Source organism: Myxine glutinosa, chromosome 1 (assembly GCF_964187855.1).
Source record: "Myxine glutinosa chromosome 1, kmMyxGlut1.1, whole genome shotgun sequence".
In the NCBI taxonomy this organism is placed as follows: domain Eukaryota; kingdom Metazoa; phylum Chordata; class Myxini; order Myxiniformes; family Myxinidae; genus Myxine; species Myxine glutinosa.
Genome location: NC_136261.1, coordinates 297,748,454 through 297,775,484, shown reverse-complemented (window position 1 = coordinate 297,775,484; position 27,031 = coordinate 297,748,454). Strand labels below are relative to the sequence as shown.

Sequence of the window (27,031 nt, the reverse complement as noted above, 5' to 3'; positions counted from 1 at the left end):
TGAGCTCAAAAAAGTATACGAAAAAGAATGAGCACCCCCAAAAAAGTTTTGTACATTTACATCCAATAACATCCTAATCATAAAATAAAATACCTAATAAACAAAAAAATAAATAAAAGCACAATATAAATAACAAACTAGAGTGAAGTCGATGGTGTTCCATCTCAAATCGCCATGCCTCCCACCTAAAGCAAAGTTGAAAGATGGCAAAATGTTCCACCAGGAATGACCCAATATTAAATTTTCCATTAAACCCAATATTAAAAAATATATATTTCCTCTTTTGACCCATCAGGAGCAAATTATTTTCAGGAGCAAATTATTAGTTTGGAAGGTTACAAAAGAAGAGTAAAAGGTTTCACCTGTATGTTAATCAGTGGTTTAAGTTAAAAATTAATCTCCCCTTCTTATTTAAGGAGTTTTATGGTGTAACTCCTTTGGTCAACCTGAACGGCTGCTGAGACAAATGTTAAGACCAGGGAGTTTTCCAACCAAGTCGGACAAAAAGTGGTAGAGAAGAACCATTTAGGAAATGGATATGAAAAGATTTCAAAGTCGATCAATATCCCTTTGAGTATGGTGAAATCCATCATTAAGAAGTGAAAGACTTATCATACCCTCTTCCCAAATCAGATCACCCATCCAAATTCAGCAGCTGGGCAAGCAGGAAATTAGTTTGGGATGTCACTGTAAATCCAATAATGACTTTGAAAGATCTGCAAGGTTTTATGTCCGAGATAGGGGTCAGTGTTCATCAATCAACAATATCTCGTTCCTTTCACAAAGCTGGCCTCTATAGACAGGTGGCAAGAAAGAAGTCAATACTGAAAAAGACGCATCTAAAAGCTTGTATAGAGTTTGCGAAAAAGCATCATAATGATACTGCAGGCATGTGGGGAAACCTTTTGTGATCAGCCGAGACAAAAATTGAACTTTTTGGTCTAAATTGAAAGTGTTGTATCTGGCGCAAGCCAAACACTGCACATCACCCAGTCAACACCATCCCTACTGTCATGCATTGTTGTAGTAGTATCATGTTATGGGGCTGCTTTTCATCAGCAGGGACTGACACGCTTGTCAGGATAAAAGGGACAATGGATGGTGCAAAGTAATGGGGAATCCTTGATGAAAACCTGCTTGAGTCAGCCATGAATCTGATTCTAGGTAGGCGATTCACATTTCAGCAGGACATTGATCCAAAGCACAAAGCTAAAGCCACACTGGAATGGCTGAATAAGAAGAAAATAAATGTTCTTGAGTGGCCCAGTCAAAGTCCTGACTTGAACCCAATTGAACATTTATGGCGAGACTTGAAGATTGCAGTCCATCGATGATCCTCATCAAACGTGGCAGAACTAGAGCAATGTTCACGTGAAGAATGAGCAAAGATTTTGCCATCTCACTGTGCAAAGCTGGTCGAGACCTACCTAGAAAACCTAATAGCGGTCATTGCTGCAAAAGGTGCTTCACCAGATACTGACCTAAAGGTTTGAGTACTTTTGCAACCAGTGAATTTTAATTTGTACACGTTTTTTGCAGGTATTCTTGACATGTAACCTCCTTCACATATATATATATATTGTTGTGGATTTGAGGACTGTATATATTTTTTTGATTGTGTGCTGTATTATTATTATTATTGTTGTTGTTGTTGTGCTGTGCCTCCTGCCTCCGGAGCTGTGTAAGATCAAAAGGGCGTCCCATAGTTCACAAGCATACATGTCAGCCAATCATAGGATATTCATGTTCGATAGTTATATCTTATTCTGTGTATTAGTGTAAGGCTGTGTCTTCCATTAATTGAAATACTCCATTGCACCAGTAAAAGAGATAGATTCCCTTCATTCCCATTCCCACAACCTCCATTCCCCCTTTTCGTCGTTTGGCAATTACCTCCCCTCCAAAACCGCCATTGAACCTGTGCTCGGGTCGGAGAAGAAAGGCGTGCCCGCCCGTCGTCATCAAGGGCGGAGCCAGAGGGTCGCGCGACCAACCAGGGCCGAGGTGAGCACCCCCGATGGGCGTGTCCAAAGCGCCGGGGGGCGTGATCGCTGGGGGCGCTATAAAAGGGCGCAACCGGAAGTGAGCTAAGAGAGATGCACTCTGGGTTGGTCGGAGAAAGAGAGAGAGAGAGAGGAGGAGTTGGTCGCACCAAGAAAGAGAGAGAGAAGAGTTGGTCTGAGTCGGTTGCAAAAGGAGGGTCAGTGGTCACAGTTGGTTGCGGTGGTGAGGAGTCGGTGGTGAAAAGCGAGTGAGACAAGTCCTGGGAACGCAGCGGACGGAGGCCGCAGCCGCAAGACCACCCAACCGCCAAAGGGGGCCTGAACGGCGGTTTGGAGCAGGGCCAAAGAGGAACGGCGGCTGCTGAACGCGCCGGTTGTGCTGCGGGACCCCCCTTGGACCTCTCCCTCTCCCTCCAGCCATCCACCTTCTGCCATTCCTGGCATCCCCCGCGTGAGTCAGCGTTCTGTTTGTTCTGTCCTGGGATAAGTTAAGCCTGTAGATAAGCTAGTATTTGCACTGTGTCACCTGCGTCTTATGTGTTGTAAATAAACTTAATTGCTCCTTTTTGCTTGTGTGTGTAAATAATAAACCCCATTACTCGTCTGTACGTCTTCTCGTTTTAATTCCTTTTCCTCTTTGCATTCGTCGCTTTTGTCTTTTCCCCTCATTGAGCAGCTGCGGTGCGATCCGGCCAAAGTCTGGGTGAATCGGGTGAGTTTTGTTAGGTCGCGGTCTTACACCACCGCTCGGTCTATAACATCTGTCCGCGACCTGTAACAATTGGTGTCAGGAGTGGGATCGATCCGGAGCGCGCTTCACGCGCTCAAAATTATAAAGTACCGAAATTTATTTTGTTTTATAAAGTAAAACCCGAATTTTGAAATCGCGCCATGGCTGTTCAAGGCGACGGGATGCCGGTGGGAGAGATAGAGGGGTTAGAAGTAACCCAGGACTTCGGGGAAGAAAGGGAAGAGGAGAGCAATGAGGTGGTTGAGGGGGTATCAGACGCACAAAGTGGCGGCTCGCACGAGCGCGGGGTAGCCGCGCCCGCTGCGCAAATAGCGGGAATTGATGTGCGGGACCTCATGGCGCAGATTAATGCAACCATACTAATGGCAAATATGGGGCTAGAAGCAAAAATGGATGCTCAGGGTGAGCAAATGAGGGTAATGGGAAACCAAATGGGGGTAATGAGGGACGAAGCGAGGGGTACCGGTGAGGAGTTAGACAAGAAATTTGGGAAGTTCGACAATAATTTTGAGGGGTTAGACAACGGGATAAAAGAGGTAAAGAATGGGTTAACGGGGGTGGAAAACAGAATGGCTGCCCAGGAGAATCAGTTAGAGGGGGTGAAAAATGGGTTAATGGGGTTAGAAAATAGGATGGAGGACAAATTGCGGGAAATAGGGGAACAATCTGCCAGGGAAATCAAACAAATGGGAGAGCAAATAGAGGAGGTGAAAATCGGGGTAGAAACCAAACTGGATGCTCAGAGGGATGAATTGGGACAGATGAGGGTGGCATCTACAAAAGAGATGGAGGAAATACGACGAGGGGTGAGTGAGGAGGTCTCGGGGCTACGCGAGGAGGTAAAGCGAGGCGAAAAGCGTATAGAGAAAGAGGTGAGAAATAATACGGCAAAGTTACAGGGGGGAATAGAAGATCTGACGGAGGAGGTGGAACAGCTGACAGAGGGACAAACGAAGTTAGTGGAGCAGGTTCAAAGGAACACTGCAGTACTCGGAGGGTTAAAGGCGACACAAAAAGAAATTAAAAATGACTTGATAGCGACACAGAGGCAATGTCAGATGGTACGGGAGGAACTGACAATGAGGGTGGAGGAGGTGACAGAGATAATGGAGACAAAGGACCGGCAGGTGAGGATGCACATAGAGACGGTCACGGTAGCCTTAGAGGACGAACTTGAGGAGACGCACCGAGAAATAAGAGGTTAAACAAAAACTAGACGAAGTGGAAGAGGGGGTGAGTGAAATTAAGAAGAGACGGAGGGAAACTAAGAGGGAGATAAAGGAGGAAGTCATGGAATATGTACAAGGTCTGTGTTCAAATCATGATGAGGTGCTCACTAACCAAATAAAGAGTTTGCAGGTGGCAAAGGAGGTGCGGAGACGATGTACAGAGGTGAGTGGCAATGTATATGATGTGAGGAAAGCTTCAGTCGGCTTGGGGATTGGTTTGGATCCGGGTGTTCGTGAGAGGCCGTTGGTGAAGTGTGCGACAGGTCTGGTGTGCGAAAAAAGAGGTGTGCGAGAATGTCCGACCATGGGGTGTGTGAGGAAAAAGTGCACGCCGAGGAGTGAGTGTGCCGTCAGGAGTGAGCCGGTCGTAGCGCGTGTGCGAGGGAGCACAGGGAAGCGCGGTGTGGTGAGTGTTACGGAGGAAGTAACGAAAAAGTGTGCGCGAGAGGATGCGCGAGAAAGGTGTGTAACGGACGGGTGCATGAGGAAAGAGTGCGCTGTCGAGAGGAAGGGTGAGTGCGCGACCGAGAGTGGAGGTGAGAGTAGTGAGAGTGAAACGGAGCGTGAGTTGGTTGTGGCAGGTGAGCGAGGATGTACACCTGGAATAGAAGGATGCACACCTGGAATGGTAGCGCGTGAGTGGGAATGCACGCTGGAATTGGTAGTGAGGCACGTGGTTGGGTGTGCGGGTGAGAGCACACCTGTGATTGTCACAGAGGAGGTGACCGAGAAAGGGGCGCGAAGAGGTGTGTTGGTGAGGTGTGCGAGCGACGAATGTGTGCCAAGGTGTTCGGTGGTCAGGTGTGTGACCAAGTCGGTGAGCGGAATGAGTGTACCGAGGTGTGTAAGAAGAGGTACGACGAGGAGCATGGAAACGGCTGCATGTATGAGCAAGAAAGGGGTAGCGTATGCTTGTAAGCATCCAGGTGAGGCGTCGACGATAACCGGGTTAAAGGTTAGAACGACTTATAGCCGACTCGGGCCCTCGGTGCGTGCCGGGCTTCGCGTGCCGCGAGAACCAGCGGGGATCCGAACCACGGCGGTTTCGAAAGAACCGCCGTGCGCGATCCACGCTGGGCCTCGCGTGGAACGGCCGCGTCCGGGCTCCACTAGGCGGAGCGGGCAGCTTGATAGGAAGGGTCGTCATGGCGACCACTTTTTGTTGAGACGTGCCGGCAGGTCGAGATCGGGACATTGGATGGCTCCACGCCGAAGTGGTGCGTGGGATCTCGGCCCGGGTAAGCCCCCGTCCCTGCCCCGAATGCGGGACGTATCCAGCCGCTGGCACCAAACAACCCGCATTCATGGCTTGGCTTTACGAAGCCGAGCTGTAGATGTGAATTGGCGCACCGAGAGGACCTAATAAGTAGACGGGTGATGATGATAGTGATAGTAGTGATTTGATACAAAATTTAGAAAAGTGAATAGAATTGGCAGTAAATAGAAAATTTTTGACTTGTGGAATCTGGACGAACAAAATTGATAGTGAGAGACCCCCGATGTGGTGGGATGGCAAATCCACCATCCCTCACAGAGTGGGGGCAAATGCGCAATAGTTTATGGAGTGGCTATGACAGCCGAGCCAGGGAGGGCTTGGATAATGATAGGGATCTAGAAGAGATTGACATTAGGTGACGTTAAGTTTAGTTAGTGACTGATACCTGTAGTGGGGACGCAGGTAGTTTAGTGTGGATGATAATGACGTGGGAGCGCAATAGTTTAAAGGGACGACTGGGAAGCGCAAGTTTCAGAGGGGAGTAGTTAGCTGAGATGATGCCGTGTGTGTGAGGATTGAACAGGTGAGAATGGAACAGGTGTGATTGCACAGGTGTGCAACTGAACAGGTGTGTGGAGCAGTGTATGAGTGAGTGATGGTGATGTGTGTTGTGTTGACCAAATGGTCCAGGAAGAGGAGGAGGGTGCAGGTGGCACCAGGTAGGATTGCACAGGTGTGCAACGACAGGTGAATGAAAGACAGGTGTATGGAATAAATGGTCTGGAGGATTGGAATGGATGGTCGTGGAGTGAGAATGGTGGAAATTGTGGAGTGGAGTGGATGGTGCGAAGGTGTGAATGGGGGAAGAGTGGACCCCCATCACGGATACCCGGGGCGGGTAGTGTAAGTGTTAGGTAGAGGGTACAGGTAAATTGTGGTTGGATATTGGCATCTGTGGTGCGGGTGAAAGAATGGTCTTTGGATGGGTGCATTAGTGTTGTGGAAATGGCTGGGCGTGTAGCCTGTTAGTGTGTGTAGTTGGTTTGGGCACTCCACCACTGTGAGGATGTCGGCCAGGTGAGGCCGCAGGTGGGCTCTGGGAGCCGGTAGTAGTTGTTGTGGATGGGGCCCGAGGATCTGGAGGACGGACCCGGGTAGCCCAGTGCCAGAGGGCACCATGGGGTGACAGAGCCAGGAGAGGGGCTGTCCCCAGTTAGTTAGGTTAGGGTGAGGAGCTAGGTAAGCTCGGGTGGCAACTACAGTGGTGGAGGTGTGCAGGTGGGTAGACCTGTTGGGAGAGCTAGACGTCGCAGCCCAGAAATTGTGCGAGAGCACCGGGAGATGAATCGGGGGAGTGAGACCCCAAATTGAGAAGCACCACAGTTTGGTCAATGGGGATTGGTTGTTAGAACCCATAGAGTAAGAGGGCCAATGGTTTGGCCGAAGAAAGACCCCGGGTAGTGTAAAGTGTGTTAAAGTCATTTAGAGGATAGTTAGGATGAAGGATCTCCTCGCACCATCTGCACCCACTCACCGGAGGTGACAGGAACTCCACACCATGCCATGTTTTATTATTTTTTATTGGGCAAATGTTTGGAATGTGAGACGCATCATGACGTGGGTGTGACATTGTGCTTTGATGTTCCATCTCTGCCTCCTTATGAGGATTGATGATGAATTGATGATGGCAAATTTTGAAGTAGAGGGATTGTGGAGACGAATTTGGTATAGGGGAAATATGGGGAAGACGTGACAGTAGTGACGAATTTGTAAATGTGTAAATTTTTGTACATATGGGGTAAGGGTAGGGTAGGTGACAGGGGGGTGACGTACGGTAGGGACGAGCTTTCTCACTTCGCCCTCCGTACGCATTTCGCCTTGCATTGCCTTATTGATGTGTACCCTTGTGACCTTACCCCTCGCTCAATTGTCTTTCCCCTTTTGTCTCCCACATGACCTGTGCGCCGTTGGGCGCCGAGGGGAGCGTGCGTGGGTCGGCCATTGTGCGCCCGAAATTCCCAGAACCAGCTGTCTGCATCGATGCACCACATTATGGACCACATGTCTGTGGCCGAGCACCACTTATGGACCCCATGGGTTGGGGCATGGCCCCTCTGCTGGAACCGGCCATGAGGGCCCGAAATCTTGCTGGCGGACCTTGGCCACAGGGCACCGATGCCCCACAGGTGAACCACACATAGTCGGCCCTGTGGGCCATAAATAAAGCAAATAAAAAGGACACATTGGGCACACTTTATTGAAAATGGGCCGCCAGTAAGCAAAGCAAAAGAATGACAACATCTGGAAGACCAAATAATAATAACCAGCAGAGGGAGCCGAAGAGCAAGAGATCACCTGCAGGGTTAGGGGTTGTTGAATTTATTTTTATTCATTGAACAATGGTGACTGCACCGATTGGTGCTTGGGTGTGTATTGGTGCGTTTTTGGGTGCGTTCATGGTGCGTCGATGCAGAGCAGACTGTCTCCCCCCCAGAAAGAACAATCACAGGTCCTGGGTTAGTTTTGTAAATAAAAATAGCGTCATTGTAAATAATGCTCCCCACCGTCAGTGTATAGTTTGAAGACCATTCCGCAATTCGGTTAACTGTGGGCGAAAGTCTGTTAGGCAGGGTGCAATGGAGCAGCGGGACACTTATTTATGTTTAAACTGTCGCACTCAGGGTCAGGTTAAAAATAGAGGGAACTACACCTACGTGTCACGCTAAAGATAAAAGTTGTAGGCCCGGGACGTGCCTAAGAGGAGGAGGGTGCAGTGTTGTGGATTTGAGGACTGTATATATTTTTTTGATTGTGTGCTGTATTATTATTATTATTGTTGTTGTTGTTGTGCTGTGCCTCCTGCCTCCGGAGCTGTGTAAGATCAAAAGGGCGTCCCATAGTTCACAAGCATACATGTCAGCCAATCATAGGATATTCATGTTCGATAGTTAAAGCTTATTCTGTGTATTAGTGTAAGGCTGTGTCTTCCATTAATTGAAATACTCCATTGCACCAGTAAAAGAGATAGATTCCCTTCATTCCCATTCCCACAACCTCCATTCCCCCTTTTCGTCGTTTGGCAATTACCTCCCCTCCAAAACCGCCATTGAACCTGTGCTCGGGTCGGAGAAGAAAGGCGTGCCCGCCCGTCGTCATCAAGGGCGGAGCCAGAGGGTCGCGCGACCAACCAGGGCCGAGGTGAGCACCCCCGATGGGCGTGTCCAAAGCGCCGGGGGGCGTGATCGCTGGGGGCGCTATAAAAGGGCGCAACCGGAAGTGAGCTAAGAGAGATGCACTCTGGGTTGGTCGGAGAAAGAGAGAGAGAGAGAGGAGGAGTTGGTCGCACCAAGAAAGAGAGAGAGAAGAGTTGGTCTGAGTCGGTTGCAAAAGGAGGGTCAGTGGTCACAGTTGGTTGCGGTGGTGAGGAGTCGGTGGTGAAAAGCGAGTGAGACAAGTCCTGGGAACGCAGCGGACGGAGGCCGCAGCCGCAAGACCACCCAACCGCCAAAGGGGGCCTGAACGGCGGTTTGGAGCAGGGCCAAAGAGGAACGGCGGCTGCTGAACGCGCCGGTTGTGCTGCGGGACCCCCCTTGGACCTCTCCCTCTCCCTCCAGCCATCCACCTTCTGCCATTCCTGGCATCCCCCGCGTGAGTCAGCGTTCTGTTTGTTCTGTCCTGGGATAAGTTAAGCCTGTAGATAAGCTAGTATTTGCACTGTGTCACCTGCGTCTTATGTGTTGTAAATAAACTTAATTGCTCCTTTTTGCTTGTGTGTGTAAATAATAAACCCCATTACTCGTCTGTACGTCTTCTCGTTTTAATTCCTTTTCCTCTTTGCATTCGTCGCTTTTGTCTTTTCCCCTCATTGAGCAGCTGCGGTGCGATCCGGCCAAAGTCTGGGTGAATCGGGTGAGTTTTGTTAGGTCGCGGTCTTACACCACCGCTCGGTCTATAACATCTGTCCGCGACCTGTAACAATATATATATATATATATATATATATATATATATATATATATATATACATATACATACACACATATACATATACATATATACACACATATACATATATATATATATATTGTTACGGACCGTGGATAAGGTGTTGATTTGCCGAGCGGATGGCGGCCGCGGCCCGAACTATTAACAATGACTAAGACCCGATTCCTTAAACGTGGGCCAAATCGTGCCACAGATATTCAATGGGGAAAAGACAAAGGTGACACGGATGTGAAGAAGAGGACGACAGAAGTAGTAAATACGAATATAATTTATTTGCTATTTACAACCAAAAGAAACCAAGGAGAAGGAAGGATAATAAAATAATTTACAGAAGAAATCAAGGAGACACAGTGAAAATTCTAGCTTACCTATGCAGTCTTACTTAGAAACCCAAGGACAAGACAAACAAAGACGGACTCACACGAATGGGGAATTTGCAGGCAGGAATGATCGGAAGGAGGAATAGCTTGGCGGGGGAGGAAGGTTCAGCGGGGATCGGTCGGGCTGGAAGCGGACAGCCGCCGTCAATACTCGAGCTGGGATCGCCAAAACCGCCGCGGTTCCAAACTGCACGGCGAAGCTCCTCCGGTGCACCGTGCGCTCTCCAAAGCTGCTCCTTAGAACTCTGTCTTGGCACCTCTGTTGGAAAAGTCAAAACTTTACATGGGGTGTACTTACTTTTTCACGTGACTGTATGTATGTATGTATGTATGTATGTATGTATGTATGTATGTATGTATGTATGTATATATATATATATATATATATATATATATATATATATATATATATATATATACATACATACATACATACATACATACATACATACATACATACAGTCACGTGAAAAAGTAAGTACACCCCATGTAAAGTTTTGACTTTTTCAACATATTTCAACATACAGCTATTTGATCTTCATTAAAACAATATTGATAGATAAAGGTGATATAATATAACAAATATCATGAAACATTTGCATTTTATAGTCCATTGTATAATTTAAATAAACATAAATGCAAATTTTGCATGTGGAAAAAGTAAGTACACCCTTGGCTCTAATAGGTGCTATTGCCCCCTTTGGCAGAAACAACCTCAAGTAGGCGTTTCTTATAACTGTCTACCAGTCTCTGACATCAACTGGGAGAAATTTTTGCCCACTCCTCCATGCAGAATTCTTTCAGCTGTGCGATGTTTGAGGGTTTCCTTGCATGCACAGCTCGTTTAAAATCCCCCCACAACATCTCGATGGGATTTAGATCCGGGCTTTGACTTGGCCATTCCAGAACTCCATTTATTTATTTTCAGCCATTCCTTGGTGGATTTACTGGTGTGTTTCGGGTCATTGTCATGTTACAAGGTCCACCTTCGGTTGAGCTTCAACTCTCCGACAGATGGCCTCACATTATCCTCAAGCACCCTTTGGTACAATGAAGAATTCATAGTAGATTATATGATGGTGAGCTGCCCAGGCCCTGATGCAGCAAAGCTGCCCCAAACCATAATATTTCCACCACCATGCTTTACAGTTGGTATCAGGTTCTTGTGGTCAAATGCTGTCTTTGGTTTTCACCAAACATATCTTCTGGTTCTGTGGCCAAATAGCTCTACCTTTGACTCATCTGTCCAGAGCACATTGTTCCAGAAGTGCTGGTCTTTGCCGAGGGGTTCATTGGCAAACTTTCGTGTTGCCCTGATGTTCTTTCTGGACAGCAAAGGTTTCCTCCTGCACACCTCCCATGTAGATCAAATTTGTGCAGCCTCTTTCCAATGGTAGACTCGTGCACTTTGACATCAACAGTGGCAAGAGCTACCTGTAGGTCCCGTGATGACATTCTGGGGTTCTTAGAGACTTCTTTCAGCATCTTGCGGTCTGCTCTCGGGCTAAACTTGCTTCCGGACAGTCGAATGATTGATTTCAAATTGTTTGGAGATCTTTTTAAATCCCTTCCCAGACTCGTAGGCATCTATAACCTTCTTTATGAAGGCCTCAGAGAGCAATTTGATCTAGGCATGGTGACGCCGCACACTTCAACAACAAAGAGCAAACCAAACTAAATGTCTGAGGTTTAAATAAGACAGGTTACTCCAAGATCCTCTCTGACGATGTTCTAATCATTTGCACCTGTGCTGGTGCACCTGATTCTAATTTTAGGTGTTTGAAGTTGTGATAAATGTAGGGGTGTACTTACTTTTTCCACATGCGAAATTTGCATTTATGTGTATTTAAATTATACAATGGACTACAAAATGTAAATGTTTCATGATATTTGTTATATTATATCAACTTTATCTGTCAATATTGTTGAAATGAAGATCAAATAGCTGTATGTTGAAATATGTTGAAAAAGTCAAAACTTTACATGGGGTGTACTTACTTTTTCACGTGACTGTTTGTATATATATAACATTGTTTAGTTTGATCTCTTCAGTTATGACGAAAAAGCTCATTTGGAAACATTGTTTCTATGTAATTTGTAATTCATCTAAATGTGGCATTACTGGTAGGGGGTGAATACTTTTGCAGGCCACTGTACATCCATTTGCACGATCATATATTTTCTACCGTCACTTATTCAGTCTTTTATTTCTCCTTCTCAAACGCATTCACTCTTTACAGTTCCATTAAGTCCTCGTTCGTCTGTTTCCAGTTCCATTAAGTCCTAATTCTGTGCAGGAGGAAGGAAAGTCGAAAAATGCGGCGCACTGACAGGAACCGACTACATTATATTGAAACATCGTAGTGTTCGCCTATTGGTTAGTGACGTTGCAGCAAAACAACGTTGTTAAAAACGACATTGTAGGCGAACTTACTGTAGCTTAAAGACTTGACTGTGATTGCAGGTGGTACAACATGACCCTTGTCAAGAGGGAGCTGGTCATTGGAACAGCCTTTTTCGTTTCAAGCACCTTGCCACTGGTGATAACCTGGCTGCTGAGGTATGAGAACATGTACGTCTTTGAGCATCATGTTGAAAAGTTTCCTTTGCGCCTCTTCTTTATCAAAATAACCTATTCATATTATTCTCATGTAGACGTCTCCTTTTTTTTGCTTTTTATATTTAAATTTCAATTTGAATTGATCTGAAGGGGAAAAAGACAATTTGCAATACAGAACTCCCATCTCTGTCTCTTCTCTTTTCTGTTGCAGAAAAACCCAGATTACCATGAGGATGTTCACAATGGAGCAGGTAAAGCACAGGTAAGACTTTTCCTAAATGGTTTCTCTTTTATTGTTGGATGTCCTGTCATTCACTCATAAGGATGACAGGACATCTATATAAATAAAACGCAGTTTGTGTGTGTGTGTGTGTGTGTGTGTGTGTGTGTGTGTGTGTGTGTGTGTGTGTGTGTGTGTGTGTGTGTGTGTGTGTGTGTGTGTGTGTGTGTGTGTGTGTGTGTGTGTTACCGATAGACTCCTAAACGGAGAGGCTCACGTGCTTGATATTTGGCATAGACATGGCCATTGAGCCTGGGAAGGACATGGCCTACCTAAAAATATTTGACGAGATCCATATTTTTTATTCATATTTACCTCAGCGCATTTCAGCGAGGAACATTATACACGGAATCTCAGCCTGTGCCAGAGCAGCTCGCTGATTCACTCAGAGCGATCACGTGATGTTCCATCCTCGCCGCCAGACCATTGAACTGAAAATATATAGAATGACCATTGCCATTCACACCACATAGGTGGAGATGCAGCTACCGGGCGCCATCTTGGTTGGCACTCGATGCTGGACGATGGTGATTTCCGTCACGCGTTTGCACGTAATTCCGAGCGAAAAGCGATTGCGTTTTTTCACCTTTTGTGCGATCGTGTTTTGTGTCGATTTTTGTCGATTTTGTGCGATATGAATTAAACGTCTTTGAAACAGCTGTGAAACGTCTTTCCACAACCCTTCCTTAACCGATTGGAGCAGTTTATTGCTGCACAAAATGGCATTTTAACAGTTGTCTGGCTTTTAAAATCTGGGACACGTTCAAAACAAACGGGATCCGGCGAAGCGAGTTGGTCGAGTCGTGCTAACCAAGATGGCGACACGGCGGCTACACTTTTCACGGAGTATGAGCGTTCTATATATTTTCAATTCAGTGCGCCAGACTCGCTCACGTACTTGATTTGTGGCATGGGCATGGCCATTGGGCCTTCACAGTGTAATTTGTGCGAGGCTTTTGTCCGAGTGAGCTTGAGTCGAGAGGGCGAATGTACGGGTTGGGAATGTACGGGTCTCCCTTCCCCCTCCCGGCAACGCCGGTACTGGAGGGCGTCACAGGATTGGTGAGTCTCCAAAATTCGCTTCGTGCTGTTGTTGCGAAGATGCAGAACGATGTCGCGATTGTTGTGCTGCTCTCCTACCATGAGAACTGCAACGTCATTGTTGACTGGCCCTCCCCTTCCTCCCCTCCCCTTCCTCCTCCCTCTCCCCCCCTTCCCCTCCACCCTACCCCTCCCCCTCCCCCCTTCCCCTCCACCCTACCCCTCCCCTCCCCTCCCCCTCCCCTTCCCCCCTCCCCCTGCCCTCCCCCTCCATTTCCCCCTCCCCTTCCCATCCCCTTTCCCCTCCCCTTTGCCCACCTCCCCCCTCCCCTTTCCCCTCCCTCTACCCCTTCCCCTTACCCCCTCCCTCCTCTCCTCCCCTCCCCCCCGTTCCCCTCCCCTCCCCCCCGTTCCCCTCCCTTCCCCTTCCCCCTCTCCCCGTTCCCCTCCCCTCCCCCGCTAGGCAATGCCGGGTACTTCTGCTAGTCCTTCATACGGATGTCCTGTCATTCACTCATAGATGATGATATGCAATTTACACTGCTTTTCCAAAAATGTGATGTACCTGTATATAGACACCAATGACTACTGCTGAAACTAAGCGTGCACGACTTCGAAGCAGACGAGAGCAGATAATGTTCACCCTCATTTCCGTACCCAATGGTAATGACATTGCCTCCATCTTTGAGCTTGATCCTACAACTCTGCAGAGAGGAGATTCGCTGGTGCCCCGGTAAGATTTTGGGGAAAGTACATGGGTACAGATGGAGATATTGGTGTTTTTTATTTTGGGAAATAACAGAATTAGTTTGTCCAATGTATGCTTGTCTGAGACTTCAACCTGGACCCACTTTCCTCCGCCCCCCTACTGCAACGTTTTCCCCTCTCACAGAAATTCGTATGTGCGGCTGCGTCATCTTTGCACCAATACTTGGGTCCACAGTACAAATATTCCCATTGACAAGGAGGAGGAAAGGCCAGTAATGCTTAAGGTAATCTGTAAGAGGAGAAGATGGTAATAATGAGAAAATGCATCATGTCAGTTGGGATCATTATCAGGAGGAAAGAAATGTGAGCAAAGGCAGATTGGGATCGGCAATGGTATGTTCTGTAGCCAAATTGATAAATAGTTATCTTGCATACTGTGAACTTGTGAGCCTCAATAAAAATTGAAGACCATAGAATTATAACCAGGCTAAGTCACATTTTAGTCATTTCGAGAAAAACGTGAAAAATATTTTGAAAAACGTGGAAAACGGGAGAAAAAAATAAAATGTGACTTAGCCTGGTTATAATTCTATGGTCTTCAATTGGTTTTGCAGATATGTCCTTAGTTTAAGCATGAATCTGGGAAAACAGTTTATCAACAAATCACCAGCAGGTGTCTCACCCCGATTATATTATCAATATTTCGAGCAATCACAACATGTACAATTTGCTTTCATGGAGCAATTGAGAGAAGAACATGGAGAGAAGAACATTGAGCAATTGACCCAGAAAGATGGTTCAACAGGTGTGAGAAGAGGGATACAAAACGATGCAGGTGGGTGTTAAGGTTAAGCTTAGACTTGTGGAAGGTATGAGGAGTCTTATTCCAATGCACTTTGGATCAAGATCTTGCACCCCATTACAAGCCGAGGAAGCACTTGACCCTGCAGATAATTCTGAGGTGGTGACCAACATTCCAGGCCAGCTTGGTGATATGATCTGCCCAGACCCAAATATGATATGATATGATCTGCCCAAACAAAGATAGCATATCAAGATGTGTTCCAAAAGACTTGCCTTGCTCGAGACAAAAATACATGTTTCTGAAGTTATCGAAACACCACAAAATTGCCTTCAGAGTACTTTTCAGTTTGTTTCTCACAGTAGTATTAATGTATCCTCAAAGCTGTTATAACAATGGCTTTACATTGTGTTATAATAGGCATCTATGACCATTCTCTGTTTTCAAAGTATTGGTTTTGCTGAAGCAGTTACTCAGCAGAGAAATACACTCGGTCATTCCTTTCGCGTTGGGAGTTGGGTCTTGAATTAAGAATCACCAAATTATTCAATATTGAGGCTCAGCCAGTTGAGCCAACCAAGGCCCCTTACATTCGGTTATATAGCTAAGAAAATTGGAATAAAGTTGTACGATGACAGGTGAAGATAAATATGGAGGATTGCTTTTAATTGTAACTCAATGCTTTGACAAAAACGTAAAGAAGTAATAATTGATTTATCATATACCAATTTTTAGTTTGAAGAAAATCCCAAAGAGCTTTACAAAGAAGAAAGAGGAAAGAAAAATAATAATGAATGATAAACAAGACTCTGGGAGCATTAGGCAAAATATTTTGTGGCCTGATGAGACAAAAATTGAACTCTTTGGAATGAATGTAAAGCGCTACATCTGGCGGGAACCGAGCACATCTCATCACCTATCTAACACATACAATGAAACACATAACACATACCTGCCATGAAGCATGGTGGTGGCAGCATCATGTTATGGGGATGCTTTTTAGTGGCAGGGACTGGGAGACTTGCATGGAGAGGGAACAATGAATGGAGCCACATACAGACAAATCCTTGAAGAGAACCTGCTTCAGAGTGCAAAAGACCTGCGGCGAAGATTTACATTCCAACAGGACAATGACCCCAAGCATACAGCCAAAGCAACACTGGAATGGTTTCAGAATAAGAGCGTGAACGTCCTTGAGTGACCCAGCCAAAGCCTAAACTTGAATCCCATCGATAATCTGTATATAGACCTGAAGATTGCTGTTCACCAATGCTGTTCATCACGCAACCCCCGAGGACCCAAAAGACCCCAAGAACTCCGAAGACCCAGAGGACACAGAAGACACAAAAGACCCAGAGGACGCAAAACACCCAGAGAACCCAAAAGATCTTGAATACCCCAAATAGCCAAAATACCCCGAATAGCCAAAATACCCCAAATAGCCAAAATACCCCAAATAGCCAAAATACCCCAAATAGACAAAATAGCCAAAAGGCCCAGAGGACCCAAAACACCCTGACAACACTTGACCCCAAAGACCTCAAGGACCCAAAAAACCCCAAGGACCCAAAAGACCGAAGACTCAAAGGACCCTAAGGACCCAAAGGACCCAAACGACACAGCAGGCCCAAAAGACCTCAAGGACTCCGAAGACACAAAACACCCAAAGGACCTAAAAGACCCAAATGACCCAGAGGACCTAAAATACCTAAAAGTCCATGAGGACCCAAATAAGAGCCACTAGGCTGAGGCTTCAGACTCTGGCATGTTCACAATGCTGTACCGTCGAAACAAAACATCACAGAAGATAAAGAAAGAAAATAGGGTCACATATGTGTTTTAAAATAATGCTTTTTCTTGCTAAAAAAAAACATCATATCTTCCACTCTCCTTGAATATTTCGAATAAGATTAGTCCAACCCGTCATTTTTTATGAGCTTTTATACTAGTCTTGTTGGGCTAGCGCTGGTGTTGGGCTAGTTGGGTGTTGGGTTGAGTCCCTGGTGTTGGGCTAGCGGCTAGGGTGCCGGCTTAGGATCCTAGGATCCTGGGTTCGAATCCCGGTCAATCGCTGAATTAACGCCAGGGGGGTTGACTCAGCCTGTCATCCTTCCGAGGTCGGCAAATTGAGTACCAGTTCACTGGTAATTCCCTGCTTGTCGTTAAAAGGTGGCAAAAAGGGTTGGCGTCAGGAAGGGCATCCGGCCGTAAAACATTGCTTCAAAAAGGGGACCGAAAAACAACAACAACCACAGTTCCCGAAAAAGGCCAACCACCGCTTGCGGGGAAAAATGGCCTCTAAAGGTGGTTTTTTAAATTTTTTTTATACTAGTCTACCTATATTGCACACTTATAACTTCCCACAAATGTTTAATGGGGAATAGCACCACAAAAGTAAAATAATAAGCCAAACTTTTGCCTAGTACTGTACTTCGTGTATTTGATTGCTTACAATAGAATGACAAAAAATGATCATCTTTTTTTACTCCTTTCCACGATTTGTCCACTGCAGATTGGAACATATCATGAGAAAGAAGACAAGGAAGCTTTTGCCATCATTCCTGTTTCCCCAGCTGAGGTTCGTGACCTTGATTTTGCGAACGATGCAAGCCGTGAACTAGCTTCGATTGCACTGAAGCTGGAAAAAGGAACTATTACACAGAATGAACGAAGGTGTGTAGGCAATCGTCAAAAATAACAAAAATGTGTGTGCCACATATTAATTACATCTATGATTTAGGTCATTTTTTCTGAGGAACTAAAGTCAGACCTGTTCTTTGAGAGTAAATTATTTTCCAAATGAATACATTACATTTCAATCAATTCTGAATATGTTTGATTACACTCCTTTTTTATTTACTTCCAATCTTGTGAGTAACTTTGGGTTCATCCTTTCACTATAATAATAAATGACATTTCCAACTTTTCTACATATTTCATATGCCTCCCTCCATGAAATGGGAAAAGGAAGTAGAACAGAGAGGATCAGTAAATAATGGAAGGATTGTGGAAATAATGGAAAGAGGAGAGCAGGTGAATCAGTGTGTAGAAAGAAGGGAGGTGAAGAGGCAGCAATGAATAAAAAAAAAAAAAATGCTGTTTTGTATACATAATATGTAGACGGGCCAAAATGTGTGATCTTCCAAAAATGAAAATAAACTATTTTCATACTTCCTTTTTCCTTTTATTGGCTGCAGATTTGTGACCAAACTTCTTGAGGACCTGGTTTTCTTTGTGGCAGACGTACCAAACACTGGGAAAGATGTCCTTGGGGTGCGCGTGTCCCGCCCAAACCGTGAGCGGCAGAAACTAATGAGAGAGCAAAACATACTGAAACAGGTTAGTGACGTGGAAAATATACGAATGCTTGATGCGCTATTTTTGCATGGGAGGGGAGACATGTTGGCCGGGGGTTGAAGGGAGGGTTGTTTTTGAAAGGCTCGTGGTCAACAAATGAGTGAATGGACGAATATTCTTTGGGTAAAGTAAATTTCAAAAATTTTGTTTTGTGCTGGGATAGAGTCCCATTCACTCATTTCTGTGAATGTGACACTAGGCTGATGTCAGCAGGGAAAGATGGTAAAGAAGTAGTTTTAGTTCAGTGGAAATATCCATGTTCAAAATAAAATCACCATGTATGAGTGTATCCTGCTCAGCAGGCAAGGCTCAAGTCTGATATTTCGACACTGAGTGGTCTTCATCCAGAATTGTGTAGTTGTAACTGAATATTTAGGTGATGACTAGCTGTGCCTAACTGTCTCTTCACTGATGGATTTAATCAAAAGACAGCATGTTGCACTTCACAAACATATTGCATGTCTATCTCTGAGTATCAATGAGGATGTAAAATGAAGTGAAACATGCAAAAAGGATCTTTTATAAAGTGTAGTTGTTGCTGCTGTCATTGTGGCTGTGGTTGTTTGTGTGTTCATTCTATGTATTATTATAGACTAGCGAAGGTACCCAGTGTTGCCGGGCAACGCTTGATCCCTCCTCCCGCCCCTGCTTCTCCCTCACCTCACCCTATTCCCTGCCTCCTCCCACACCATCTCCCTACAGATGCCCACTCTTTTCCGCCTCCTGAAACCCGCAAATAGACATAACAACCGAACATACACACACTCTCTTTTGTTAATATTTTTGTACACACACACACACACACACACACACACACACACACACACACACACACACACACAAACACACACACAGACACACACACACACACACGTTCTTTATTATTATTTTTTGCCCATGAATTAGCACTGTGATGTATTCATTCCATGTAGTATTCATGCAGATGACTGAACTGTGTACGTAATACCTTGTCATTCACTTCACTTCACTTCACTTCACTTCACTTCACTTCACTTCACTTCACTTCACTTCACTTCACTTCACTTCACTTCACTTCACTTCACTTCACTTCACTTCACTTCACTTCACTTCACTTCACTTCACCTTACCTTACCTTACCATGTCACTCACTTGGCACTGCCGCATTGTAAAAGGACGTGTGAACACTGTAGGGTTGCACCGCAGCTCTCTCTCAAAACAACACCCATAGCTTCGCTGAATATGAGAAGGAGGCATGTTCTTCTTCTTTTTAACTTTTATGGCATTTTCAGTGCCACGAGGTTATATAAACGCCACGTGCACAGCCATAACAGCGGTGAATGAAGGAAACTTTAGGTAATCCATAATACTTCATGGATTTCCCATTCTCTTTTTAAAATTTCAGAACAGTCTTGCAGAGTTGGCAATGCTTCTGGTTCAAATAGCTGAAAATGTTCGGCAGATCCAACCTGCCAATCTTTGAAATAGACTCATCCTTGGTCCGTCGCATAGAGGGAACTTTTTAAAAAGATGGTTCAAATCTTTGGTTTTCCTACAAGTATTGCAGATCCCAGTAGAGTGACACCCTATCCTATGGTGCTTTGAATCAAGATGACAGTGTAGAAGGAGGGATTTAAATAAATTTACCCAAATACCAGTACCCAGTTTTCATTCATGCACTCCCTTAGAGTTCCCTTAGTATGCATGCAAAGTTTCAGGCCACTAGGTTTCATGGTTTTGGAGTTATGGAGGAGACACATAAACACACTGATTGATTGACTGACACACACTGACATTTATTATATGTACAGTCGTGGCCAAAAATATTGGCAGCCTTGCACGTTTTTCAAATAATGCACCATTTCTTCCAGAAAATTGTTGAAATTTAAAAATCTTTTGGTATCCACATGTGTACAGGGCGATTCACATACGACATACTATTTTGTTTTTGAATAACTCTGTGTTGCGTGAACCGATTTACTTGTAATTTCGTAATTTCCAGCACTTATAGACAAATGTTCCCTATTTATTATGTGAAAATTTCATTAAAAAATAATTGATACAAATTTAGTTATGGGTCTCGATGTGGCGGCCGTCATTTTCGATCACTCGGAACAGTCTCTGCTTGTATTCGAGCATGGTTTTCTGCCGCATTTCATCAGTGATCTCCCAGAAGGCATTCCTGATGCGGTACCTGAGTTCCAGCAAGTCTCTTGGTCGAGTCGTGTACACTTTGGACATTGCTTGGCAGCACCCAGCTTCGACCAAACTCCGTTCGAAGACGTCGTTTCACTTCGATTAAGCTTTTTGTCCCCTCATACCAGGTTGCAGCTTTTGCACGCTCCTGACTGTTGTAACTTGCCAGTCTTGCTGATTTTTTCTTTACATTATGCTGATAAAAAGTGTAAAGCTGACCCTAAGACCGGTTCCATAATTATCAACGTTTAAGAGCAATTTAATCGACATGTTAATCGACATGTCATGTCATGGCAAGAGGTCAGGCTGTTTGCCATCATCAAAAGTGACGGCCGCCATATCGAGACCAATAACTAAATTTGTATCAATTATTTTTAAATGAAATTTTCACATAATAAATGGGGAATATTTGTCTATAAGTGCTGCAAATTACAAGTAAATCGGTTCACGCAACACAGAGTTATTGAAAAACAAAATAGTACGTCGTATGTGAATCACCCTGTATTTCTTTGGTTTGCAGTGGAACAAATCAAAAAAAGCTGAAAAAATTCCTAAATCTTAGCTTATTCCATACATAAATCCTAAAATGGCCCGGACAATATTATTTGCACCTTTTAGAAGTTGTTAGAAATAATTGCATTTCCAGTAGGTGATTCTCCTTTACTTTGGAATTTAACTCGCCTGTGGTGAGTTGCAGGTGCCTACAATATAAAAATCACTCATTCAACCAGTTTGAATAGAGAAAAGGAGTCAATCTGCTGTTTTGTGTCATTGTATGTGCTGCAATGAGCATGGAGAAAAGAAATACAACCAGAGAATTGTCTGAGGAGGTCAGACACAAGATTGTAGCCAAGCATGGACAATCTCAAGGCTACAAGTCCATCTCCAGAGACCTTGATGTTCCTGTGTCCACCGTACGCCATTTTATCAGAAGTTTAAGGCCCATAGCATGGTAGCCAACCTCCCTGGACGTGTCTGCAAGTGAAAACTTGATCAAAGATTGCAGCGAAGGATTGTTCGAATGGTGGAGAAAGCACCTCGATCAACTGCCAAATAGATTCATGCTGACTTTCAGACACAAGGTACGACAGTTTCAACTCGCACCATTCGTCACCACCTCAATGAAAAGAAACCCAGGAGGACCCCACTGCTGCTGAGAGAGAGACATAAGAAAGCCCGACTGGAGTTTGCTAAAACACACCTGAACAAGCCAAAATCCTTCTGGGAGAATGTGCTGTGGACAGATGAGACCAAATTAGAGCTTTTTGGTAGAACACATCATCTCTAGGTTTGCAGAAAACAAGATGAAGCCTTCAAAGAAAAGAACACCTTCCCTACAGTCAAACATGGAGGAGGTTCAGTGATGTTTTGGGGTTGCTGTTCTGCCTCTGGCACTGGGTGCCTTGAATGTGTGCATGGCATCATTAAATCAGGAGATTACCAAGGCATTTTGGAGCGCCATGTTCAACCTAGTGTCAGAAAGCTGGGTCTTTGTCGAAGGTCATGGGTCTTGCAGCAGGACAATGACCCCAAACACACTTCAAAAAGCACCCAGGAATGGTTCAAGATAAAACGCTGGACTGTTCTGACGTGACCAGCAATGAGTCCAGATCTAAATCCCATTGCACACCTGTGGGGAGATCTGAAAACAGCAGTTGGGAGAAGGCCCCCTTCAAATCTGGGAGAACTGGAGCAGTTTGTACAAGAAGAGTGGGCCAAACTGCCAGTAGAGAGGTGTAGGAAGTTCATTCATGGCTATGGGGAGCACTTGACTGCAGTTATTTTGTCCAAAGGCTGTGCTACCAAATATTAAGTCCACATTGTCCTTAAGTATATCAAGTCATTTTATTAATTATTGTATATTAAGTATATTATCATTAAGTATATTGGCGTGTGATTCCCCTCGGTGAAGACCGGGAAATCACGAATAGCAATCGAGCGAGCTTTAACCCCAAAGGCGACGATCAAATGCGGACTCACGATCTACACGGAGGAAGAACGAAGAAGAAGAAGAAGAAGCTGGAAAGCCTTATGGGATCCTGATCCCTTGTGGGATCCTGCCGAGCAGTCTTCAAACCTGCAAAAATAACTCACATGAAAAATGGATTTAAAATGTACAAAAATAAACAGGTTTATTAAACGGAATGCCGGTAACAAGAAAAGCACGCCGATAAACTAAAACCTAAATGGAGCGCCCCCTCACCAGATTTGGAACACGGACGAAGGGAAAATAAATGTAAAGGAATGGGTGTATGTTAGGGTGGTCCACAAATTTTTTTGGTGTGAAATGTCATGTTCTCACCCTCCAGAACTGTTCCAATACCTAAAACAACACTGCGGGTTAAATAAAAATGAAATAGAATAATATTTATGGGTAGCTCATGGTCATCAAAGTTTCCCCATATGGTCTTACACTAACGTCTTACATTACCATGGACACTGAAACAGTTTCTGATGAACACATACTTTTACAGGAATTTTAAGTTGAGTTATGAATACCCTGCAATGCAGTTATGAATACCCTGAATACCCCGGTAATGTAAGACGTTAGTGTAGCAGGAATAAACATTGGTTTATTTTGGAATATCTACTTTGAAAAGCTGCAATGAACATTTCATGTTTCCCATTTTGTTCCACATGTAGATATTTGAGCTGCTGCGTGCTCCTTTTGTGGACAGCGGTAATGGCCCCATGCTGAGAATGGAGGAGCTTTCAGATCAACGGCATGCACCTTTTCGCCACATTTGTCGTTTATGCTATCGTGTGCTGCGACATTCTCAGCAAGATTACCGTAAGAACCAGGTGAGGATATTTCATTTTTTTATGATCCCAGACTCTCATATACTATCGCAGGAGTAGCTTGTGCAAGGCACATATTTCACAAGGACATTTGGAGACATCATTATCCTCTTACTTGAATGATAACGATGTCAGGAGACTGTGGTAAAATTGATGCAGCTCTTGATATGGTGATCCCAGGTCCATATCTCAGGTACTCAGTGCTTCGACGGGAGTGTAAAGCAGGCATAGTGTTTGAGTGTTTTGTCCTCAATTGAAGAATATCCTGCCTCCTGTTTGGTTTGCTGGTGGGTTTAACCCCACGTCATATTTGTGATATTGGGGTCTGATTGAACTCAAACACTGTTTGAATTCATTTTGCTTCATTCAGCAATTATTGTGTAACAGAATAGTTTAATTACCACAAATTTGCACAGAGTCTACATCTATTGCATTATACATGTCCTTGTCTTCAAATTGAGGCAGAGGAGCTTCATCAGCATTTTTCTGGTGGTCGGAAGACATTTTGCTCATTGGAAGACGTTTTATTGAATAGGTAATGCCAGGCTTGCCTTTTTTTTTCTCCTTTTTTTTAATACAAAGTCGGGGTTTGAGGAGGAGCTAGAACATAGAACGGATCAGGACATAACAAAATAAAAGGAACAGCAGAAAGGGAGACTTGGATAAATTGAGGGATGTAGGGAAGAATGAGGGTTTGGAGAGGACACACGTGGTGAATAAAATGGATACAAAAGCAATCTCTAAGGAAGGAAAAACTTGAACGAGGTGGGCTTGGGGAGAGTTAATGGGGGTAGAAAAGATCATGGTTTTCAATGGAGGATTATCTGAGATGGTGGTGGACAGCTTGATTGAAGAGAATGGGAAAGCTGTTTCCACAGGCAGGAAAAAAAAGAAAAGAGGAACGCATAAGTTGAGGCGAGCAGTGATTGTGAATTTTGAGTTTCACCAGATGAGGTTGCTGGTGGACCACGTGTGACCTGCAGAAGCCTGGAGGGGGGAAGGTGGGGTTGGGGGAGAGAGGGAGGGATTGGTCAGACAGGGAGGGGACAGAGAACAGAGAAAGCAGAGGATGCAAGACTACAAAGGAGGTGGTAGAAGATAAAGGGACCACCAACCTGTCTGCAATGTGAAAGTTATAGGCCCATCGATTCGTCTTCGTCACAAGAGATTCCAACGATCTTGAAGGCCATGGTTTATATGGCTGCAAGCTGAGCGAAGCAGGGGTGCCAGTGCATAGGGGAGAGCACAACTCCTTCCTTTTCTTTATTTTTATGTTGGGAATTTTTTTTAATATAAGGGATCAGGGAGGACATTCATTGTACTTATCAACTGTAATGCATTGGGTCATCTTCCTCCTCCATGCAAATAGTACTCTCGCTCGGCCTTGGCCGTAAATGACCTTCCCATCGCTGTTAAGAAGCACCCAAACCAGATATGATGTCTCCTGCAGGGAAGTCTGCCTCATAGATATCGCTCCCATGTAAATTAGCTGGCACAAGCTTTGTGTATTTTCATATCACGAATATGTCCTTTGTCAAAGAGTTGGTAACCATTACTTTGTTGGTAATGACACACAGTATCGTCTTTCCAATTGCCGACATCCAATAAATAAATCACCAAGCCTGCCGTGTTCACAGGAGGCACTCCCGCAAGGTTCAAAGTCCACTCACTGGCAGCGATGGCCGAGGGTTTGGGTAGCATGTGCCCGTCCACAGTTCTTCCGCCTTGCATTGGTCCACATCGTCGGGAGCCTGCAGTATGGACAGCTATAAGATTTCAGCTTTTTCAACGAGCTGAGAAATTTCTCCAACTCTTTCCATGTGCAGAGGCACACCCCTTTCTCTCAGGTACTTTCCCAAGTATTTTCGACTTCATTTAGAGCCATTCTGAGCCATTTTACTGAACAATCCTTATCTCTCGCACACAATATATTTAAGCATGCCCCGATGGCCGTTGTTGATCGGGGTTTCTGTGTATGTGCACAAAGCATTATGTGGCGGGTTCGGTCATATCAAAAGTCCTGTATTGTGGAATGCCCAGCTTGGACCAGGGCAGAAGTCAACATGGTCCTTCAAACCTGATGTAGGCTTAACGGTTAAAACTGGCTTAAAATCTTAGGGTCGTACGTTCGAACCCCTGTCGTGCTGTTACATAACACCAGGTGAGTTGACTCAGCCTGTCATCCTTCCGAGGTCAGCAAAATGAGTACCAGCCTACTGATAATGGGGCACTGCATCAGCGGTGCAACTAGCAGCCACACGCTGCATATGAAATAGTAAAAACATGTCATATCAGCTTTGATCTTTAAAAAAATCATTTTAAAAAATCTATAATTCACAATGTCAGTCTAAGAATTTGATAGAATATGAATTTTTTAAATCTCACAAAATAGTGGTTTCATGACTGTCTCAAAGTTGTTTTCTGATTTCATGCAACCCTTTCACTTACAATCCACCCAGCCCACTGGAAAGTCCGTCTTGCACATATTTGACCAAAACGATCGAATCGGTTTTTTGTTTTTGTAAGAATTGTATTGCCAATCTAATTATGAAGACTCAATATTACAACTCTTTCTATGAGTACTAACATGGACCAGCCAACAGTTACTCATCCCAACACTCCATTCCTATTGTGTAAAAATGAAAAGTTCCACCATAAGAGTTTCTGGGATTTGCCACTGCATCAATATAATCCATGGCAGTGCAGCTAAGGTCTTCTGTGATTCTAGTCAAGTTGCCAAAGCCAGATTTTGATCTGAGTTATAACATACTGTCACATCAGAGGCCCAGCTAATGCAGTCTAATACAGACCTCTGCGAATGACCAAAACGATGTTTGATTTTACTGCTTTTAGAATTAGCTATTGAACAAGTTACTATCCCCCGAGGATCATTCAAATAATGCTGAAACTGGCGGTTGCCCACACAAAGGTAACATCGGTCCTTTTTTCTACCATCTATTTTTTCACCCTTGATAGTGATGTTAGATGAGGAGTAAAATTACCTTTAAAACTATCTATAGGTTGTGTTTGTACTATTTTCGGTTTTTGAATAATTAGCGCATTTGAGAAGTCACATGACTCCTTCTTTGCCGAACTTACCGATCATGGTAACGTCTTAATTAAGAGATGTTTCTCACATATGATAACATATTTCATGATCGGAGCTCACCATCAAACTAATTATATCGATATCCGTGTTGATATCTGATCAAAACTGGGCTTTTTATGAAGATTTATATATGTGGATCGACCCTCAGAGATCATGGTGACAGGTGGCGGCTCGGATGGTTTTAAGTTATGAATTGTGAGAAAATAACTGTTTTAAAACCCCTATTTAGGTGCAGGGTGGTAAAAGATGTTATCCTATGAAGTTTTGTGCCGATTAACCTTGGGAGCTCAGAGGAGTAGGTTCACAAAGAAACAAACAAACAGACATTTCGCTTTTATATATTTTTATATGCAGTGCGTATCAAGAAAAAGGTAATCCGAATTCAAGGGGTTAATATGCAAAGGTTATTTAGTTTGACAATTTACATGTGGTTTACCAATTATGAGGAGGTCCTCAGCTTTCCATTGATGCCTTTCATGCATCATTGGTGTCACACATGACCAAGTACATGTTCATTGAAAATGACAAGTTCAAATCGCATTTTTACAAGTTTGGCTAATCGGTGCAAGACAGTTTTAAATGGACGCATTACTTGTTGACTGCCAAGTTGATTATG

The 27,031-nt window shown here is 44.4% G+C and overlaps 1 protein-coding gene across 1 annotated transcript in view; it reads left to right on the top strand.

The window, feature by feature from the left end:
* The window catches only part of LOC137439429 (inositol 1,4,5-trisphosphate-gated calcium channel ITPR1), a 371,962-nt gene that overhangs the window by 116,271 nt on the left and 228,660 nt on the right, over nt 1-27,031 (top strand). Inside the window, exons 9-15 of the mRNA XM_078767929.1 lie at nt 12,049-12,144; nt 12,356-12,406; nt 14,041-14,198; nt 14,358-14,457; nt 17,488-17,648; nt 18,173-18,314; nt 23,151-23,309. Of these exons, the coding sequence (XP_078624055.1) occupies nt 12,049-12,144; nt 12,356-12,406; nt 14,041-14,198; nt 14,358-14,457; nt 17,488-17,648; nt 18,173-18,314; nt 23,151-23,309 (867 nt within the window). The remainder of the gene's footprint in view (nt 1-12,048; nt 12,145-12,355; nt 12,407-14,040; nt 14,199-14,357; nt 14,458-17,487; nt 17,649-18,172; nt 18,315-23,150; nt 23,310-27,031) is intronic.